The sequence below is a fragment of the Diadema setosum genome, chromosome 22 (assembly GCF_964275005.1).
Source record: "Diadema setosum chromosome 22, eeDiaSeto1, whole genome shotgun sequence".
Taxonomy (NCBI): Eukaryota; Metazoa; Echinodermata; class Echinoidea; order Diadematoida; family Diadematidae; genus Diadema; species Diadema setosum.
The window spans coordinates 6,780,026-6,803,671 of NC_092706.1; the positions used below are offsets into that span (position 1 = coordinate 6,780,026).

At 35.9% G+C, this 23,646-nt stretch overlaps 1 protein-coding gene across 1 annotated transcript; it reads right to left on the reverse strand.

Annotated features, from left to right (window-relative positions):
• Nucleotides 1–21,318: 21,318 nt before the first annotated feature.
• Nucleotides 21,319–22,200, reverse strand: LOC140245586 (toll-like receptor 13). Its single transcript, XM_072325150.1, has one exon. The coding sequence runs from the start codon at nucleotides 22,198–22,200 to the stop codon at nucleotides 21,319–21,321; it is 882 nt and encodes a 293-aa protein (XP_072181251.1).
• Between the last annotated feature and the right edge of the window lie 1,446 nt (nucleotides 22,201–23,646).

Sequence of the window (23,646 nt, forward strand, 5' to 3'; positions counted from 1 at the left end):
TGAAAGTCCAAGACAGAAATCTTATTGTCGGACAATACAAGCTTCTGTAGATTTGGAACTCGTTCCAGCACTGGTTCCGCGATAGTAGTCAAGAAATTCCTTCCCAAGTCCAGTATTTGCAGTGACCATAAACCCTCAAATGTGCGATTTTCTAAACTTCTGATCCTGCATGACCTAAGATGTAATGATAATAAAACATTCAACCCATTAAAGACTCCTTCAGATAAAGACGATACTCTGTTCATAGAGAGATATAGGTTTAGTAACGGGGGAAAGTTGAGGGTGGTGTTATATCGGAATCCGCGGATTCGAACAATCTTGCAATCCTGCAGGTTGAGATGCTGCAGTGAATCCATCCCAAGAAATGAACTGAATGTGAAGTTTTCTATGTTATTTTTGTCAAGTTCTAGCCCCTCTACATGTTTCAAACGCTGAAACGCGCCAAATGGAATGTATGTGATATTGTTTTTATACATTTTAAGTCGATAGATATTTGCCGTTGTTAACGATGTAAAGTCATTTACGCTAATCCTTTTGATGTTATTCATTGTGATGTAGAATTTGTATATCCTTGTATGAAGCTCTCCTGTAAAGCGAAATTGGTTCCCGGCATTGGCATCAAAGTTCACCTTCAAAGAGGGATTAAGCTGGTTCAGCACTGTAAGAGGAATCGCAGTGAAATTATTATGTCCAAAATCAAGGAAAAAGAGATTCGGATTCATTGAAAACATGTCGGCATCCAGGTTGATGAGATGATTGTAACCCATGATTAGCTGTTCGAGGCTTCGAAGTGGATAAAAAGTTTCCTTCATGACATGCTTCAACTGGTTTCTCGACAGCTGCAGTTTCGTTACTGTAGGTAAATTAAGAAATGACGTATTGGTAAGGGTTTCTAGTTTGTTCAGAGTCAGATCGAGAATCGTTAAGTCTGGCGGTAGATAGGGCGGAACTTCCCGAAGGCCGCGATTGCCACACCTTGCCACAAACTGCTTACCTTCGTGCCAGAACGTGCAGGGATGATTGGATGAATGACTGGCGGATTCTCTGGTCAATCCGCGGGATCCTCGACTAACAAACGCAGGGCTACAGCAACTGGCGCAGATGAGAAGACTGGCGAGGTGTCCCGCTAAAAAGATGGAAGTTATGGCGAACGCTCGTTGGCCGATTCCTTTTCCGCGCCGTGACATCTTTGCATATCTTGTGGTACGTACGACTCGCAGACAACGAATCAGTGTCTTACGAAATCTCCCTTTCGCTGGTCTGTTTAAACAAGGGAAGAAAAAAAAAACTATTTGAGGAGTGAGAGGAAACTATAACAGCATACTTCAGTCCTCACTAAAATAAATAAAAACTAATCAGGATGGTTATATGCTAGATGGAAAAGAATAGTCAGTAAAATGATCCGTTGCAACGTGTGTACTATTGGTACATTTCATTTTTAACGTCAAAGATAGCTGGAAGAGATAATCAAACTCTCGGGTCAGATAATTTGTTGGCGTTAATCATTCATGCGATATACTTTATTATAAAAACTATGTTTTCGTCAATACTCGGCAAAAAGTTCATAGTACTTGGAATGTAAACAAGAAATATAGTTTGTTGCAAAAGATAACGGTCACTTCTACCCCCTTCTAAAGAGAAAGCATGAGAAAAATGCCATTCTGGTCCTGTTTGAGTCATATGGCTGTTTCCTAAAAACAAGTGAAAGTATAGGTCCCCTTAACTTTTTTTTTGCGATGTTTATGAAAGTCCGGTTGTTGTGTCTGTTTGAGTTTGCCCCTGCCCCACATTTGAAATAAACTAGAGCGCCACGTAGAATTGCATTGGCATTTGCAGACTGAATCTGAATTTACTACACTCAGCAAAAACAGCAGAAAGTAAACATTTTTCAAGTCAAGATGGAAGTAATTTGAAATTTTATTTCAAATTTACAAAGTGTAAAATAATAGTCGGTTCTTGCATATGTCTCATGAATTCTTAAATTCCTAAATTAAAAGACTGAAAAAAAAAGAAGAAATTCTGTCAATTTTATCACCTTAGCTGCCTACTCCCTATGTCAATTAAAGTTTGAGTTGGCAGAAAATTCTTATTTTCCCCTTCAACTTCCGACCTTTCCTTTTGTTTGAGGATATAAAGAGATAAAGGGAACGAAAACTTATTTCTGCTATTTCATTCATGCCTCTCATTGTGTTAAATTGGTCTTTTGTAATCATTGCTATCTTGAAGCTCATCTTTAAATGAATGGCAAAATGTTACAATTTTTACTTCTGTTCCTTGGAGGAAAAAAAAAAACTAAACCCGAATGTGTTCACTAATGTGTAAATTTTATCTTTATATCTACCTAACAGGTTGACAGCCAAATAGATACTTAATATGACATACGACAAAACAATTCTTGTCAAAATGTCTTATGAAAATATGAACTGGAAAAAGTGTTTCCTCTTTTTTAAATCTTTGCTGAGTATAGGATAAAACTTTTAAACTTTTAACATGCTCTCTAAAACTTTGATATTAGAAGTTACTACGTATTTGAAAAATGTACTATGAGATGGTAACCCTTTTCGTCTCTCAGAAACTCCCAGTAAGGTTATTACGAATCTCCTTGTGGAGAAAGTATTCCAGTCAATATAAACAAATTGTGTCATTAATAACATTGCACTAGCCCCACAAACCCCACAAGTTTGTATAAAAATGCTTCGACTTTGAAAAGTTGCTTTGAGGGTTGCATGATATACGTATTGACACCTTTTTGAGTACGACACAAGTATAGGGATAAATGATACTATACTCCTCAATATCATTACTGGTGAGAAAAGAATATTACAAAGTATAAACAGGATTATCGACCGAGACTTGCAAAAAAATATACAAAGAACATTAGACATAGAACTGAATGATATGTGGTTCAGTGGGAACATAATAATTCTCCAATGCATTTCTGATTTATTAAGACATTCTGAATCAAAACTCGGCAAACAATCAAAATGGAAGCAGAGAAGAATTTGAAGTCATAGAATGATAACGGTACAATCAAATCAATTAAGAGTACTGGGGTTGATGGATTTCTTGAGTCGAGTTGATTGAATTTCAAGTAATTGACAAATTGCCCTCCATGGATGTAAATAAGCACCGAATTATTGTGTTTAATTGTAGCCACGAAAAAGATCAAGGGGATATATACTTTGGGACGGATATAAACCAATGACATTCTGATCCCTGGACAGATGTCTCATTACATTGATGTAGATGATTTGTCCATCTGTACTGACGTTTTTTATACTAGTACTCTTTTCCTAGACGACATCAAGTTAATTATATTTCCGAGCATGAACCTGTATGGAATAACAAGTCTCTGAGCGCGACATTATGTTTATTTTTATTTACTACACTATTTTTTTTTTTTTTTTTACAGAGGCGGCTCTCTTTTGCTGCTGGATTAAGAGGTCACAAGCGCTGCAAGCAAGGACATCTGGTGAAGATTCTTTCACAATTTTTTTTTTTCAATCACCTCTACAGGCCTGGTTTGGTAAAGTATGGGCTGCTACAACGTCAGTTTGTTTTTTTTAACTTTCCCAGAACCAGGTCTTTCAACATGCCAGTGATATTATTGACTATCACACATGCAGACAATGGTGACGTATAGAGAGTGATGTACCATACGTCCTTTTCTTATTTGTTAGCCTACGATTGATTATCATTGGTACTTTCAAGCAGGATCGCATCGAAAGCAATTATGCTAGTGAATTTGAATGGTTGTATTCTCATAAAGGCATGATAATGTATGCCGAGAACACGTCTTGTGAGTTTTTATGGGCACAGTATTGTTTGAAATACAAATACAGAATAATCACATGCCGATAACGTACAGCGTGTCCTGTTTTCTCAATAAACGAAACTTTTTATAGAGGGCTTATTCTGGAAACAATTTTCCATAAAATTGTAACTACTGTTTACATGTTGTGTTTATAACAATTTTTTAACGTTAATTCTACTGATAAACATTTTAACATTGGTTGTTTTTATCTCTAACTCACATTTCAGAAGTATTTGAAGTACTAAAGCTAGGTTTTTTTTTTTTCATCTGCAGTTGGGAAATAATGCGTTCAATGTCACTATATGTTGAATCATAGTCTTTTCCTTCACCCCTCATCCCCTTCAGTACACTGTATTACTGCATTTTTCCATCCTTTTCCGTATGTAAAGATTATATATACATGAAGAGTTTGTTTGCAACAACCGATAAGTCCATATTTGCCAAATGGAGATATTTGCGATTAAAGGTCAAGAAAAATAAAGAGAATAATAAGAAAATTTTTGCTTCTTTTGACAATAACTTCAAAAATATACTTGTATATGTAGTGACCAATATATCATTTAAAAGGTATTATTTTGTACTTTATGACAGATATTGTACTTCAAAATCTTCAAAAATGGACTTATCGGTTTTTGCAAACAAACCCTTCATATATATATATATATATATATATATATATATATACACGATACATGCAGGAATATAAACATATACGAATATGAAGTAAACGGGAATATTTCCACACACGAATATAAAGTATAATTATATATATATATATATACATACACTTGCATGCTTTGAAGAGGTACATTACGAGGTCTTTTACAACAGCGGGACATATACATGTCCATCGAATGTTTATACCAATGTTTTTCAACACAGAGCAATTTAAATTGGGGCTGATATATAAGACAACTTTGATTTGATTTGATTTGATTTGATTTATTGGTTTCTGTATCATCATTGTACATATACACATTCATGTACAAACATAAATATGATAATATATATAAGTATTTTCTTGTTCATTGCCTGTGTACAATGTACAGCAAAAGTACAACAAAACATACTACAATGAATAATACAGAGGGGCTACAGCATAAGCGTAGCTTGATTTGCGTGCAGCCCCCGTAGCATAACATAGTATTATAATGTACATCGGAAGGAGAATAGGAGGGAGGGATGACTTGCATAGAGATAGGATAGTTGAAAGGAGAAGGGGAAGGGAGAGGTTTGTCTGCTTTCACTAAAGGTTTATACAAAATAAAATCACCTGTATCACTGATTAGCAAGACATGACAAAATATTTCTTCAACGAGGTACAGGTGGACAGTTGATACAGGTCATGGGCGGTTACATAATCATTATTACATAATAGACTAATTGTGTCGATATTTGTACAAAAGAATTTCGTGTATATAACAATGACAATGGAATTACTGATATTCAGATAACAACATCGTTTTTACAGCCTTCCTAAAAAAATACGTGGACTTTAAACTTCGAATTTCAGAAGGAAGAGAATTCCAAACATCGGGTCCGGTGTGTCTGACAGATTTCAGAGCCATCACTGTTTTGGGATTATACAAGTGAAACTTATCAGATTGTCTTGTTGGATAAGAATGTATTTCCTTATTTAATTGAAATAATGAGTAAAAAGAAGATGGCAACTGACCATTATGTAAGCGAAACATAAAGGGTGAGTTTTGCAAAAAATTAATGTCATTTATATACCTTAAGTGTTCTTAATTCTGCGAATAAAGGATCTGAATGGTCTCGATAACCTGAGTTGATGCATATACGTATTGCTTTCTTTTGCAAAAGTAATATACTATCAATGTGGCTTTTTGATGTTGCCCATACAATGTTGCAATAAGAAATGTGCGATAATATCAATGAATTATATAACATAAATAAGATATTCTGAGGGACATAATACTTTAACTTTTGAAGTATACCAACATTACGAGATACTTTATCAGAGATATATTGTACATGAACATTCCATTTCATATTTTCATTTATATATATTCCGAGGAATTTAATACTCTCTTTTTGTTCCAATAATACACCATCCACCATAATATTTAAATGTTGCATTTCAATGTTGTGCTTCTTGTTATAGAAATACATAAAATTTGTCTTTTTCAGATTAAGTGATAATCTATTACTCTTAAACCACATAGATAATTTCGGTAATTCAGTGTTAAGAGTTCTTAGGAGCGAATGAAAATCAGAATTGGAACAAAATACATTGGTGTCATCAGCAAACATAATATATTGCAGTGACTTAGATGAGTTTGAAATATCATTTACATACACTAGAAATAATAACGGTCCCAATATGGATCCTTGTGGGACTCCACATTGTATAGGTAATACTTCAGAGTTAACAGATTCATAGTACACATATTGCTTTCTATTTAACAAGTAATCTTTAAACCATTCAAGTGGAATACCACGAACACCATAGGACTGCAATTTACGTATGAGGATAGTGTGGTCAAGAGTGTCGAATGCCTTGCTTAGGTCCATGAAAACACCGATGACATGTTTTTGTTCAGCTGAGGCAGTCGACACTCTATCGTATAATTGGGCTAGTGCCATATCTGTTGAATGAAATTTCCTGAAGCCATACTGGTCTTGGTTAAATATATCATATTGTGTCAAAAAATCATACAATCTGTTATATACAAGCCTTTCTATTACCTTAGAAATACTAGGAAGAATAGAAATAGGACGGTAATTTGATACAAAAGAAGAGTCATCTTTTTTATATACTGGAATAACTTTAGCAATTTTACATGCATTCGGAAATATACCAGTTGAGAGTGACAAATTACAAATGTACACTAAGGGTGTCAGTATACTACCAATAATCTGTTTTAAAAAATACGTACTCATTTCATCATGACCAGTTGCATAACTTGATTTTAATGAGTGAACAATGTCAAGAATCTCACCATAATCTGTTGGTTTAAAAAATAATGATTTATCATTTGACGCACCTAAATACTGCGAAAAATCAGTTTGTGTGGGATCTATTTTTGAAGATTGACTAGGACCTATAGCAACAAAATACTCATTGAAACAACATGCTACATCCCTTGGGTTACAGAGTGTTTGACCGTCACGCATAATTTGAAATGTTGACATATTCTTTTGCTTACCAATCACATCATTAATAACTTTCCAAGTGGCTGACATATTTCCAGTAGCATTTTGAAAGGCTTCTGTATAAAACATCCTACGGGAAAGCCTTATAATTTGTGTCAATTTATTTCTATATAATTTATATCGATTAACGTTATCATTATTAGAACACCGTAAACTGCATTTATATAACATATTTCTTTTCTTTATTGATCGGAAAATTCCTTTTGTTATCCATGGATTTTTAATTTTTCTATTACTTTTCCTTTCAATTCAACTTAAAGATAGAGTCTACGTAATGTGCTTCAATTTTTTAAGTAAATCCATCTAAGGTAGGATTTAAGATTATACATATATATACAATATGACTGCGCATCACAAAACAAACCAAAATTTACACACTCTGATTTTACATGAATACTCAAAATATGTGAAACGGGTCAATCTAGTCAATTTTTAGTTTTTTTGCACATTTTCTAAACGAGCTCTTCTACGCTCTTCTGCTATTTTTAAAGAGATATTCTTTATTCTAAGTTTGAGATGATAAAATGAATGCGATTTTTTGTAACATTTTCATTTGATATTCCCTTCATACCTGTTTTTGCATCCTGTTGTTTTTTGTACCATTCATTGCACAGAGCATCGCTTGTTAATGACTAAGCGCAGATTGATAGACGTACTTGTGAACCTCTTTTCTCAATAGACGCTTTTCCAGGATGTGTGCTTTCTTTCCAATATTCAGAAAAGTTTAGTGGAGCCCATTTGAATGAATAGTACGTAATTTCAAAGCTTAGAGTCTGCTTTTCCAGAATCTACTTGTAACTAAAAATCCTTGTCTGACGACTTTTTGTTGATTTTGTTTTGCAGGTCCACACATCCATATATATATATATATATATATATATATATATATATATACACACACACATATATATAACGCTATTTCCAGCCATAAGCGGAAATGCGGAATAAATGATCATTTGGGGGAATTTTCATAAAAAGCATGAAAATATTCAGAAAAATGCAAATATTACCTTTTTCGAACAAAATATACACTAATATAGGCTCAATGCAGAATTGAACTGAAAAGAGCACAAAATGCATTATACATCACTATGAGAAAATACATCTAGCAGATGATTTATACCTACATTCCATCAATGACACACATCTATTCACATCCAACATATACCCATTTTTTTTTTTGCATCCCTGACAAACCCCCCTACATTGTATTGATGGTATACTACAGTCCTCAATCTGTACACACTATGCCATCTGTACCCTACAACTGTGGAGTAGTCCTGAGGCCCCAGATCAGTGATAAGTCTTTGAAAAACATTGTCAAAACCCTTAACCACTTGGCTGCGGACCACGTTATGTATATATATATATATATATATATATATATATATATATATATATATATATATCTGTGTGTGTGTGTGTGTGTGTAAACATACATGATACAAAGAATCTCCTCAAAAAAGTAAGGAAATCTGACTTTCTTCAACCATTGCTCTATCATCGGAGTTATTATTACCGCATGCTCGGTAACCACAAAAATGAATGTTGTTTTTTTTCAAATGATGTACTTCGTGTTACGATTATGGCTTACATGAAGGTACAGTGCTTTGAAATAAGGGATACGACTAAAAATTGAAATGTCGAAAATGACCAATGTTTTGGTAATTCACTCTATTTTGTTTTTCAATCGTTGATGAGTGAGTTTCCCCAATGTCTTTTTGGGCGTTATACATTCTAACATCGAAATACACTGGGATTCAAACAAGCGTGTGCACAAGGAAGCAAACAAACAAACAAACAAACAAACATGTATTGGCATAAAAAAAAAGGACTCAAACCATTTAATATTTCATTTCATTTCAATTTATTTTCAGATTTCTCACATATATCACAACAAAGTATACAAATACGAAAATTATACAAAATATAATTTAGATGAGACTTCATCGGAATGTACAGAAGTTTGATTTGGTATAAATACAAGGTCTGTATGCATGCGAATTAAACTGTGGTCATAATGCGAAAAAAAAAATATGATGGGGCCTGCGTAAAAGCATTAGCTTATACAGCCGCAGGTCCCGTGAGTAATCAGGTTAGATTAGGGGAAGTTTAAAATGACATTCACATGTTGCAGCAGTATAACCTACTACTTAGTAAGGACATTGGTAGAACAACAACTGGGATTGCAGAGATTCAAGGGGTATGTTGCAGAGTATAGAAAATGGCGTAACTGTATGACATAAATACATAAGTAGAAGGTGGAAAAATGACGAGATTTGTCGTGAATGTAAACAATACCGTGTACTAGGGAAATAAAGCTCAGGAGTAACATTCCAGCATGGGTCCTAAAACCAAGCATCCCATGTGACCATATTAACCGACAACTGTCACGCGCGAGAATTTCGATAACCGAGTGGAACAATAGGTGCATGAAGAGCGCAACAGGCAGACTGATCAAAAATAGTGTTCATGGTTAGGATCCCGCCGGACTACTAATAAGGGATAGACAAGGGGTAACATAAAGAGCAACAAGAACTATACACTATGCATGCCGTACAATGTAGCTGCTAAGAAGATATTGCTTCAGTTTTCGTTTGAATGAGCTTACAGTGGTACAACTTACAAGTTCCATAGGGAGTTCTTTCCAATATTTGGGCCCAGTGAACATAATGTGTTTTTTTTTTTTTTCGCGAAAATTGTTCGGGTACGTGGATGGTGATATGCGTAACGTTGACGAGTTGGATAATCATGGACTGTATAATTTCTTGTAAACATTTGGGAAAATACGTCTGGTAATTGGTTAGTTGAAAATTGAAACATAAACAGGCCAACGTTGTAATAGAATAACTCGGGAATTTTCAAAATTTTGTTACTAACAAAAAGTTCGTTCGTGTGAGATAAATATCCAGTGTGGTTAACAATTCTAACAGCGCGATTTTGTACAAGAAATAACAAATCGATAAGGTTTTTAGAAGCATTTCCCCACGCCGGAATCCCATAGTTGAGATAGGGAGATATCAAAGTTGAATATATGCTCTGTAGAATAATACACGGAAAATGATAGCTAAGTAGGTTAAGAACCCCGGTATTTCTAGCAATAATTCTGCTTACATAATTAACATGGGTTCTCCAAGATAAATCACCATCGATATGAAGACCCCAAAATTTTGTACTGTTGACCTGTGACAGATCAATGTTGTTTATCTTGACAGTGAGAGGTAACACAGGTGGCGAATTACTGAATAACATATACTGAGTTTTATCAATGTTTAAGGATAATTTGTTCGCAAAAATCCAAGATTGAACAGAAACAAATTCTTTATTTATTATGTTTATAAGCGCATCAGGATTTTGATGAGAGAAGAACAAATTTGTATCATCTGCAAAACAAACGAAGGAAAGAATCTTAGAGGAGTTCTGGATATCGTTAATGTATAAAATAAAGAGAAGTGGGCCGAACAAGGAACCCTGTGGAACACCACAAGAAATCAGTTTTGGTTGGGAGTCGTGACCGTGAATACTTACAAATTGTTTTCTATTCGTTAAATAATCAGTGAACCATTCTAGCGCCATTCCCCGAATTCCGTAATGATTTAAATTATAAAGTGAAATGTCATGGTCTATGTATCAAACGCCTTGGAGAAGTCAAGGAAAACACCGACAGTGAGAGAAATATCATCTATAGCATGAGCTATCTTATCAATAAACTTGAGTAATGCGTGAGTTGTACTATATTTTTTCCGAAATCCAAATTGAGATTCAGTAAATATTTTTGCCTGAAGAAGAAAATTAAGAGTGCGTTTATACACAAGTCTTTCGAGTATCTTTGAAAAGGAAGTTAAAAGAGAAATGGGGCGATAATTATTGACAAGGTCTTTTCGCCCTTTTTAAAAAATGGGAACCACTCTCGCTACTTTCATTTTTTTGAGGAACTTTACCAGTAGATAAAGATTGATTGAAAATATAAGTAAGAGGCGAAATTATTTCATGAATCACATTTTTTACCAAGAAGTTTGTGATTCCATCATATCCCGAACTTTTTTTTAAATTATTTAACTTATCAACAATCTTTTTTATTTCATCTTCGACAATTGGGACAAAAAATAAAGATTCCATATTCCTACCACCCATCAAAGAGTGAAATTCCCGCTGCGCTTCAGGAATTTTATCAGCCAGATTTGGCCCAATGTTTACAAAAAAATCATTAAAAACTTCAGCTATATCTATGGGGTCATCAATACGAACATCATCCTCTTGAATATAACTAGGCGCGTTATTATCAGTATTACGTTTCAACGCTTGGTTTATCACCCTCCACGTACCCTTCACATCAAATTTACATTTGTCGAATTGATTCATAAAATACATCCGTTTGGCTGACCGTAATTCAGAAGTGAGGATATTACGATACTGAGTATATCTGGACTTATTTGTAAGTGTGGGTACTTTGCGATGTTTATAACAAAGTTTATTTTTCTTATTGATTGATTTTAAAAGTGATTTTGTAACCCATCGAAGAAACTTCATATTAATACAACAAAGTCATTAAGAAACGACGTGGCAGGGGCTTGATTTGCATAGATTTTCATCTTTATTGTCAGAGGGATGTTTGATTTCATCAATGTTCATCGACTTAAATGACATGATCAGTGCTCCGTATGAGTGGACGAACAAAGTGCCAATTGTCTATTAAAATTGGCATTCATGGCAGACAATCTGACCAAAAAAAAAAAAAAAACATTACTCCATACAAACACTCTTTGCAACGTGGCGTTCATTTTGCAACTTTTCATTTTAGATCTTATTCCATTCCATCACATCGTTATAACAAGTATGTATGATAACAAGGATGTCATCTCAAATAAAATGAGATAATCTGATGGCACAAGCATACATTAATATTTATTTTTTCGAGATGAAAGAGATAATCGATCAAACTCGGATTCCAATTTTTTTTTTTGAGGAAACCATTTAAGTTATCTTACTCCTATTATGCTCACTGTGAAGTTTAAATTTTCCTTTCATCACTGTGTTCATGCACTTTTTGCATTTCAAATACCATGTGCATTTCGGAACCTGACAAGCCTGTATGTCGGTAATCTTCAAAGCATAACCAAAACATTTGAATATCATCTTAAACACTGATACTAATGGAAACACTTAATGGTGCTATACCACCACTCAATATCTGTCAACTGAGTACCCTACTCATAAGTTATCACGAATTAAAACTAATTGAATTTTAAATCTCTCAATAATTCCATAAAGTATCAAATGGATTGGTAACCAATAGGCCAGTTAGAGAGGTAAAACGCCATTCATTTTCTTGTTTCTTGTCAACACTTTTGCCAATCCTTCCCAGAAAATCATATGCTGGTATCCTTCTTCCGTCCATTTGAAGTAGGGTTTATTCTTGCTGAGGAAGAGTTTTACCAGGTATGGCAGATGGTCGTCTGGAATATCCTCTCGAAAAACCATAACAACGTTTTCTATTTGGACGGCGTTCATGTGGGAAACGGCCATTTGCAGCGTCATCAAGAAGTTTGCATCGTTGACGGATGCGTTACTGACAATCACAAGGTTCTTAAAGGTGTTCTCAATGACCCAATCGATGGCGTCATAGCGCGCACTGCCCAAGGGCAAATCGTCGTCGCCGCACACGATCCTGTTGCGAAGGAAATCGGGAAGATGCTCCTGGACAGCTACCAGAAACTCTCCAAGTACCCACTCTTCGTCTTCGTCAGGGAAAATAATGTTGAGGTCGTAACGGTAATCCTGACGATCGCGTGCGTCCTCCAACTCGTAGTATCCAACGACAAGAAGCCTTAAATGAAAGCACTTGTAATTCAGCCACCATCGGTTTCGCCAAGCCAGAACTGAGCCAGCAATGCACGATAAGGCCAGCGCACTTGCAGAAATGTAAGCAGTTAGGTTCGGCCCACAGACCTTATCTGGGAAGAATTCTAAGATTGACTTCCCCACAAATTGCGAGATGGACAGGGGAGAGCAAAGAGTAGTTTCGGGGTTCGCCAATGATAGATTGCCTTGACTAAGGAAACTTCTAAACCAAGAAAGGTTGCAAGTGCAGGAAAGATGGTTCTTAGATATATCGAAATATTTCATCGGAAGGAAAGTGTTGTCTTCTATGCCAGTGAAGGCATTTTGATATAAAGAGACCATGTATAGCTTCGTGTTTTGCTTGAAGATGTCCTTATTTAGATTTCCACTTAATTTATTTGTACCCAAATGTAAGTAGCGTAGAGAAGTTAGATATTTGAGGTGGTCAAACGTAACGGAAAGGATATTGTTCTTATCCAGGTATAACTTCTCAAGAGACGATAAATTGGCAAATATTTCAGTGGGAAGGCTCGCAATTCCACATTTTGTGAGATGTAACTCTTTCAGCTGGATTAGGCCATTGAATGTATTGGAAAATATACTACCGAGCGGGTTTCTTTCTAAGAGAAGTACCTCAAGATAAGACAATGCAGCGAGTACAGAACCAGAGTTTATGACTAATTTTTCTCGGGTAAGAGCGTCAGAGCTCAAATCTAGTTTGCGAAGTGAGGTCATTCCTTCAAAAGACGCGCGTCCAATTCCAAAATTGTTATAGGATAAATCTAGTAATGACAACCTTTTAAGATGTTTGAAGGGAGCTCCTAATTCTGTTAGGAACCCTAGATTTTTCAAGTCTAAGCTTTCTAGATTGTTCAAGCCTGCAAAACCGCTTGAAAACATAGTGCGGATCGGATTTGACTTAAGTATGAGTTTTGTCAAGTTGGAAAGATGGTAGAATGGACCGGACTCTAAAGAAAATAAACGATTTTTTGACATATCTAATGTCATCAGTGACTTGACCCTGAAAAAATTCCTGGGAATCTCTATAATTTGATTCGCTGATAAATTAAGCAAGGTCAGATATTGAAGCTTTGCAGAAAACTTGAAGTCCAGCTGAGAAATCTTATTGTTGAATAATACCAACTTCCGCAGATTTGGAACATGTTGCAGCACCGGTTCTGGGATAGAAGTCAGCAAATTTATACCGAGATCTAATATTTCCAGAGACCGTAGACCCTCAAATGTGCGATTCTGTAAGCTTCTTATCCGACATGATCGCAGGCGTAACACATGCAACACATCTAAACCTTGAAACACTCCTTCTGACAGGGACGATATTCTATTCATTGAGAGATTCAAACTTACTAAAGAAGGGATGTGTAGAGTGACATTCGTCGTGTTCATTTGGAAGCCTTGAATTCGAACAATCTTGCTAAGTACTATATTCAGATATTCAAGAGAATCCATACCACGAAATGAATTGAACGACAAGTTCATTAGATTATTTTGCTCAATGTCCAGCCGTATTACATGCTTTAGATGCTGAAAAGCGCCAGGTGGAATATATTTGATGTTGTTTTTAGATAGCTTTAGCAGGGAGATATTTGCTCTTGATAACGGTGTAAAGTCATTTGCCTCGATCCTTGTGATGTTATTACTCATATGGTAGAATCTGTTGATACTTGAAAGAAGATTTCCTGTGAAGCGAAATTGGCCCCTACAATTTCCGCCCAAATTCACGTTTGGCTTAGAGCGTAGCTGGTTTAGTGGTGCAAGGGGAATCGCAGAGAAATCATTGTGTGAAATATCCAGAAAATTGAGATTCGAATTCCTTGAAAACGAGTGTGTATTCAGTCCTCTGAGACGATTGTACCCCAGAAAAAGTTCTTCTAGGCGCCGGAGTGGATAAAAAGCTTCCTTCGTAATATACTTCAGCTGGTTTTTCAACAATTTCAGTATCTTCACGGCCGGTACATCAACTAACGACTCATTTGACAGGAGTTTGAATTTGTTCAGGGTCAAGTCGAGGATCGTTATTTCTGCCGGTAGGTAAGACGGAACTTTTTGAAGATTGCGATTGGCGCAGGAAGCCACAAACTCCTGACTTTTGTGCCAAAAATGACAGGCTGGTCTTGAGGAATACGTGGAGGATTCTTCGGCCAGTGAGGGGGATTCATGACGCGCAAACCCAGGGTTGCAGAAGCAAGGGAGAAGACTGAAGAGGAACACTACCACAAACATCGTAGTTTTAACAAAATCTTGTCGGCTTAGTCCTATGTGGCGTCGTAGTCTTCGTTCACTCTTTCTCTCCCTGTGCGGTACCTAGAACAAAGCGCAAAATTTACGGAGAGACAGATAGGAAAAATGCCTTCAGAGTTGTTCATTTGTTCAATGCTTAATCGAAATCAACTGATGTCAGAATAAATTCTTGCTTTAATTTTTTTTTTTCATTGCTGCTATCATATTATGTAATCATATTACACCTCGGAATATCAAAATATTGGGGATCAGGTTCAATAAGGAGACTTCGATTTTTTTTTTATTTACTATGACGCAAGATGATTAATATATTGCACATAGTTAACCCTTACTGTACTGGGCTATTTGGCTCCATGAAAATACTGGGGGGGGGGGGGGGGGGCCTGGGAGGCCCCCCATTGATCTCGGAAACGCAATGTCCGATTAACTTGAAAATTTGCATGCTAATAGATCTTCGCGCGCTGAATCTGATGGTATAATTTATTCTAATCAATTATGCATTTTTTGCATAATTAGCTAATTAATTATTCATAATGCGTATTTTATGCATTTGGGGGATATTTTCATAATTTCAGCCTAAACAAGTACAAAATTACATGAAAACTGTGTAATAATGAAGAATAATGCTTCCCAAATGTGAAATAAATCAATTCTTATCTATTTTTATAAGTACAGCAGATTTGCATAAACTATTAATATGCAAATTTACTACTTATGAATTTTTGCATACTTTTGAAATGTATGACGTACTAAAATGAAACTTAAAGTGGAATTATCCTTTTACAGGACCCATGGGCACTACCATACTTTTCAACTGTATTCTAATGTCCCTGATATTGTAAACTTGAAGTATAATCTATGCAAATTTATGTAAATTTATGATTTTTTAAATAAAAATTAAAATATATATGCGATTTTGCGTGCAAAATATAAGAAAAATCAATGAATACAAAAAGTATAGAAATGTGAGAAAAATCAAGTTATTTGCCATACTCATAAAACATTTTTGAAATTAACTTTACAGAATCATGTTTTTTGTCTCAAAAAGTGAAAATATCACTGTTATTCCTTTGTTTTTCCAATGTTTTTATTTCTTTTGTTTTTCCAATGTTTTTATTTCTTTTGCTTTTCCAATGTTTTTATTTCTTTTGTTTTGTTATTTATTTCATTGTTTTCTAATAGTGCCCAGTAAATCATGTGGAAGGATAAGAGTTATTTGAATCATCTATGTGGATAAAAACTCAATTTGGGCCCCTCAGAGAGAGAAAAAAAAAACGAGAAAAAAACAACTTTTTTGTTATGTTTTGTATTGTTTTTATTTCTTCTGTTTTCTATTGTTTTATATTCCTTATGTATATCATTGTTTCTAAACTTTGCCCAATTTATTTCAGAACAATATAGAAGCATGAACCAAGTGGAAAACCAATTCCTGAGCAAAATTCATAAAGTAATGCAAGCCATGGTCTATTAACAGTATGTAACTGTACACAAATATATGCAGCGATTAGCCGTTTTAATGACATGCGCATACTAATTGGCCCATAACACCCCCTAGGTAGGTCCGATATGAACAAATGTGGTACCAAAATGTGCGCAAGACTTCAGGGGAAAAAGTCATGAAGCGAGAATCCCAAATTCCCAGCGGTCGCGATGCAATCACTAAAAGTATGGAGGGGCGGGGGACCTCCCAGCCCCCCCCCCCCAGTGCAGTAATAGGGTTAACATAATGAATATGCACGTTACTTTTTTAAACTATAGATGATGATCTTTGAAATTATAAAAAAGAAGTTGAAGTTAACAAAAAGTACCGTGACAAACTGTAAAAACGTTTTTAACTTATCTCTCAGCATTGTACAACCGAAAAATCTTCCACAAAGTTTAAATGAAAAAGCAATCGCTGTTGGCATATATATAGCGAAGACTTGAATATATTTAACAAAGTCGAGTGAACAGCGATTCGTTAAGGACCCCTTATTCATGACGAAACATCGGAATACTACATAATGTTTGGAAAAAATATCAATGAAATAACAATATAAACGACACAATGCGATTAAAGTATTTATAAGATATCGTGTACCTCTCTTTCAGAGTGCCACACAGAACATGATAGCATGTTCCCATCATGAAGATGTGTCAAAAATATATATTTGTCCAAGGGTCAATTGAAGGTAATTTACTACACAGTTACAAGACAGTCAAAAGAAACCCCTACCTTCTCTGGTGTATTGTTGAATATAGAATTTTTTGCAGAGGCTGTCCCCTTCGCTGCTGGACTCTTTGATACACGCAAACGATGGATTTGGTGACACTCCTGTCACTACCCGAGTCAGTAAAGCATGTACTCTTATTACACCAATCTATTAACTCTCCAACGACCAACATTACTTGAACATTGTGTACTATCACACTGACATTAGCAAAGCACTACAGTGAAGTACAGCGGCAAACAGGCTCATTTGGGATACCGGACGTCACTTTCGTTTCCTCATTGACACTCTCAAGGAGGGTTGCATCGAAATTTGAAATTAATTTGAATGGCTTTATCGTCACAAAAAAACAACAGAACATACATGAAGATATCGCCTCGCAAGTTTCTATGAACACAATATTGTTCGAAATACGGTATTGATTACACGTCTTGGTATATAATGTGTCTGTTGAGTGTCAGTTACAGTGACGTTGCGTTGAATATTTTTTTTTTCATATGTTCTCTTTCAACATTAAACTGTACTGTCTCATGTATTTCTTTTAAGTGCACACGCACACGCATATTATATACATACATTTACATAATGATACATTTAAAATTCATTTTATTCTGCTGATGCTTTCAGTGAAGTCTAAATGTTTATTTGATTTATTATTTTGCAGATCATGTAAGAACATTTCAAAACTTGTCTGGAAACGGTTTAATAAAAGTGGAATGTACATCACTGTGATGTCTGTGTAATCTTCAAAGCATGCAATTAAAAAGTGCGCCTTAACAATACTACTCATGGAATTGCCGAACAATCTCACCACCCAGCACCAAGTCATATCTGTCAACTTGACACTCTACCCGAAACCTATAAGAATTACAAAAAATACATTTTCAAACCATTTGAATTACTGAAATCTTTTAGCAATGTCAAAGTATAACATTGAAAGTAAATGTAGTAAGACAGTCTGTCAGATTTTTTTGTTTTGTTTTGTTTTGTTTTTTTTCTCAGGAGCGATTACATTAGCACCAACAAGATATACAAATTTGAAAAAGGGATTATTTCAAACTAGTGAAGTTTCTTTGGAAACTTTCGTGGTGATGACATCTTCTACTCTGGCCTCAAAGATGTTATTCTTCAACTTGGAGTCCTGATCTAGGGTGTGTACACATCCCAGCGTGACTGTTAATTGTATTTGCAAAACTAATACAATAAGGAATATGATTCAATTAAATAATGAAAGCACTTTATCACTCCTTGTCAACTGTGTGCCCTATTTCAATCCATTTTCACCAACGCTGTATCATACTCATCTGCAGTAGGTCAAAAAAGTCATATTGATTACAGTTCCTCTTTTAAACTGAGTATGCCAATATACATACGTTATGTATATACATACAAATACATAGGGCCCCCAGGAAGAACAGTACCTGCCTACTTATGGGGCTACCCTGTTGAACTAGCACTGAATGAACAATGGAAATAAAAAAAAAATACAAACATAATACATACATACATACATACATACATACATACATACATAATGTGTACATAATAACTGTCTCAAAACTGTATCCACGAGTTTGCATAAATCACTTGTTTCCTTTCTAATTGAAAGTCAATTATTGAAAATTGGATTACTTGTTTTGCAACTGAGTTGTTATGCATTATTCATCTCCTGTTCCAAACATGCATTTGTAAAGTTAGTGTCAATTGTCCAAAATGACTAATTGAATAGGTAACTGAATAAGTAATTAGATAAATTAATGTATTAAAGTGGCTTGGATGCCCGTTAACTGTTATCAAAATAAACGAAGGTATCCAACATTTCGTTGGCGTCAAACAAGGAAATTTTCAGGCATCTGTCGTAAGAAGATAATAGTCATGGTAACGTTGAGAATAGTTCTGAAAGTATAAATCGTGTCAACACTGATCACAACAGTATACTAATGATATAATGGTGATAAACTAATATTGTCACTCTTCATGTGGATGGATTTCACGTATTTACACAGCGGCTTAACAGCAATTAAATGTCTTGTGTCGAGTGGTATTCAATTCATTTTCTAAACCGTGACAAAGAAGAAACAAAATTTGAATTTTCTTTAAGTTTATAAAAGTCCATGAATCTCAACACAACCACTACGAGATTGTTGATCAAATCTTGATGGATAACCAAAATTCTCCTAAAGGTTTGAATAATCTCCTGCTCCCATCCTATTGTGTTCGATCTAGGTAGAGACATTACAACTCTTTAAAGGCATGAATTAGTTAAGTTTAGATTGTAAGTGCATTTTTACACATTTACAAATCTTCAGCTGAGAACCAGAAGGCTGCCCTCGCGTTCTGAGATTTTAGGGTAAATGAAACAAGCTATAAATTTTCATGAAATAAAGAGTTCGTTTAATCAAAGTGGGTAAATTTGTAAACATTGTTTCAAATATGAGGTAAAATAGGGCCCTTGTAGTTTTAATTGTTAACATTTTACTGAAAGTGAAAATGATTTAAAATTGACACCATAATGTAGAGGAGATTGAGTTTTACATGATAAACGATACCAATAACTCAATTCCCCCAAAATTGCGACAAGTCCTTGTGATTTTCAACAGACCATATTATGTTTAAGACGTTATTTAGTGTTGCGATGTGGTCTATTTCCCTTTATCAGTGTGATTTCAACGTAAAACGTTCCGAAGACTTCCATTAAACTGTTGGAAAAATTAACACTCTGCTAGAACAAATTGGTCAAGTTTTACATCCGTTGTTCCGTAAAAGACTCTTGTTGAGCTTTAACATGAACAAAAATGTATATATATATATATATATATATATATATATATAAGAGCTTGCAACCAAGGAAGGAAGCTCTTCATAAGCTCTTCATAAGATTTTCAGTTGAGAGCAGATTTAAAAGATCAACCCTAAGATTAAAGCAAAATATAACTCAATGAAAATTGCCTTTTCTAGCCATCTAAACATTGAAATAAAAGTACACGGTCTGGCAAAAAAATTTGACTGAAGAAAAAAACATTCGTACTCGGCCGTTGCCAGTAACATCGAACGCAAGTCCCCAAATTGCACGCAACTTTGGTTTAAGCACAAATTGGTTGCTAAAAGAACTTGACTACGCACGCAAATATCAAACTCAACTCAATCAAACAGGAAGTAGCGTTTGACCCGTTATTGTGAAAAAAAAATGCCGACATTGTAGCAAAATAAAGAAGAGTATATCAAGGCACTCCCATTATGCTATGCTGAGGAAGAATTTGAGGTTACACTTCGTTATTCCGAAGGTTCGTTATTCGGAAGGTTCTTTAGTTCGAAGGCTCGTTTTCCGAAGGTTTGTTATCCGAAGGTTCACTAATCCAATGATAAAATAAGGTTCATTATTCCGAAGGTTCGTTAATCCTAAAATGAAACAAAGCTCGTTATTCCGAAGGTTCGCTACGGACCCTATTTCATTGTCGGATCAACGAACTTTCGGAATAACGATCCCTATTTCATTTTCGGATTAACGAACCTTCGGAATAACGAACCCTATTTCATTTTCGGATAAACGAGCCTCCGGAATAACGAACCTTCGGAATAACGAACAGCACCCGAATTGGATGTTTATGAATAAGCAACCATGCAGTGCACCGACAGACTTGATGATGAAAGTGCCTTGCCTCAGGGCATAGTGTATAGCCTCTGCAGTCAGGGGAATCGAATCAGGGACCTCATGACTGATAATTCCTGGTCTTATCCACTAAACCACAAGAGCTCCTCATTACTTGTGCGATATGATACGCTAGGTAGGATTATGTACATGTTATAATGCCACGACGGAATATGTCGTTTGATATTGTAGCTACACTATTCTATTCTCTAAATCATCACTAGAGAGTTCCATGGCTCTACTAAATTTCCAAGATGGTGTGAGATCACATTGTAAGATCAAGCATACTATAACATCAACAAACTACTGATTCATCCATCTCGACACGTCATTTGATTTTTTTTTTTAATAGCTCAGGCATTGGTCCATCAAAGAGGTAAAAGGCCATTCATTTTCTTGTTTCTCGCCAACGTTTTTGCAAGCCCTTCCCAGAAGAGCATTTGCTGGTATCTTTCTTCCGTCCATTGGAAGTAGGGTTTATTCTTACTGAGGAACAGTCGTACCAGATAGGGCAGCTGGTTGTCCGGAATGTCCTCGCGAAAGACCATGACGACGTTTTCTAGTTGAACGTCGTTCATGTGCGCCACAACCATTTGGAGCGTCATCAGGTAGTTAGCATCGTTGATGGATGCATTGCTAACGATTACAAGGTTCTTGAAGCTGTTCTCAATTACGTTATTCATGGCGTCAAAGCGCGTACTCCCCAGGGGCAAATCGTCGTCGCCGCACACGATCCTGTTGCGAAGGAAGTCTGGAAGATGCTCCTGAACAGCATCCAAAAACTCTTCAAGTACCCAATCCTCGTCTTCATCGGGGAAGATAATGTTGAGGTCGTAACGGTAATCCTGATGGTCGCGTGCGTCCTCCAACTCGTAGTATCCAATGATAAGAAGCCTCAAATGAAAACACTTGTAGTTCAGCCACCATCGGTTTCGCCATGCCAGAACCGAGCCAACAATGCACGCTAAGATCAATATACTTGCAGAAATGTAAACAGACAGGTTTGGTCCACAGACCTCGTCAGGGTAAAATTCTAAAACTGATTTCCCCACAAATTGCGAGAGAGACTGAGGTGAGCAAACAGTGGTCCGGGGGTTTTCCAATGTCAGACTACCTTGACTAAGGAAACCTCTAAACCAAGCGAGGTTGCAAGTGCACGAAAGTTGATTCTGAGATATATCAAAATATTTCATCGGAAGGATGGTGTCATCTTCTACGCCATTGAAAGCGTTTTGATATAAAGAGACCATGAACAATTTCTCATTTTGCTTGAAGAGGTCCTTTGGTAGGATTCCACTGAGTTTATTTGTACTCAAATGCAAGAAACGCAGAGATTTTAAATACCGGAAGTGATCAAAAGTAACAGAAACAATATTGTTCTTATCAAGATATAATTTTTCTAGAGATGACAAATTGGCGAACAATTGCATGGGAAGGCTTGTAATTCCACATTTTGTAAGATGTAGTTGCCTCAAACGGAAGAGACCGTCGAATGTATTTGGAAACAGAGTGCCGAGCGGGTTTCTTTTTAAGAAAAGTATCTCAAGGTAAGATAGTGACGTCAAAACTGGACCAGTATTTATAACCAGTTTGTCTCGGGTCATGGAAGCAGAGCTCAAATCCAGTTTGCGAAGTGAGTTCAGTCCATCAAATGATGCGCTTCCTATTGCAAAGTTGTTATAGGATAAATCAAGGAACAACAACCGTTGGAGATATTTGAAGGGGACTGCTAATTGTTCTAGGAGTCCTAGATTTCTTAGATATAAGCTTTCTAAATTTTCCAGGCCGGTGAAACCGCTATACAACATTGTGCGAATAGGATTTGACTTTAGGATGAGACATTTCAAGTTGGACAGAAATGAAAATTCACCGGAATTCAAAGAAAATATACGATTTTTGGACAGGTCTAATTTTGTCAGGGACGCAACCCGAAAAAAACTCTTAGGAATGTCCTCAATTCTATTCGCTGATAAATTCAACAAAGTCAGGTGTTGGAGTTTCGCAGAAAGCTGAAAGTCCAAGTACATGAAGTTATTTTCGGACAATACCAGGGTATGTAGATTTGGAACATGTTGCAGCACTGGTTCTGCGATAGTAGTCAAGAAATTCTGGCTTAGGTCCAGTGTTTGTAGCGACCCAAGACCCTCAAATGTGCGATTTTGTAAACTTCTTATCCTACATGATCTAAGGCTTAATGACAGTAAACCATCCAATCCACTAAACAATCCTTCTGATAGAAACGTTACTCTGTTGCCGGAGATAGATAGGTTTACGAGAGGAGGAATTTGGAGAGTGCTGTTGAATTGGAAGCCGCGGATGCGGACAATCGTGCCGCAGAATACATGCAGATACTCCAGTGAATCCATTCCAAGAAATGAATTGAACGTGAGATTTTTTATATTATTACTGTCAAGCTCCAGCCCTCTTACATTCTTCAAACGCCGAAATGCGCCATACGGAACATATGTGATGTTGTTTTTAGACATTTTTAGTAGGGAAATATTTGCCTTTCTTAGCGGCGTAAAGTCATTTACATTAATTCTTGTGATATTATTCCTCATTAAGTAAAATTTGTTGATCGTTGTAAGAAGACTTCCCGTGAAGCGAAATTGATTCCTGCAATTTGCATTAAAGCTCAAGTTTGGCTTAGAGCGGAGCTGGTTTAGTGCGCTGAGGGGAATTGCAGAAAAATTGTT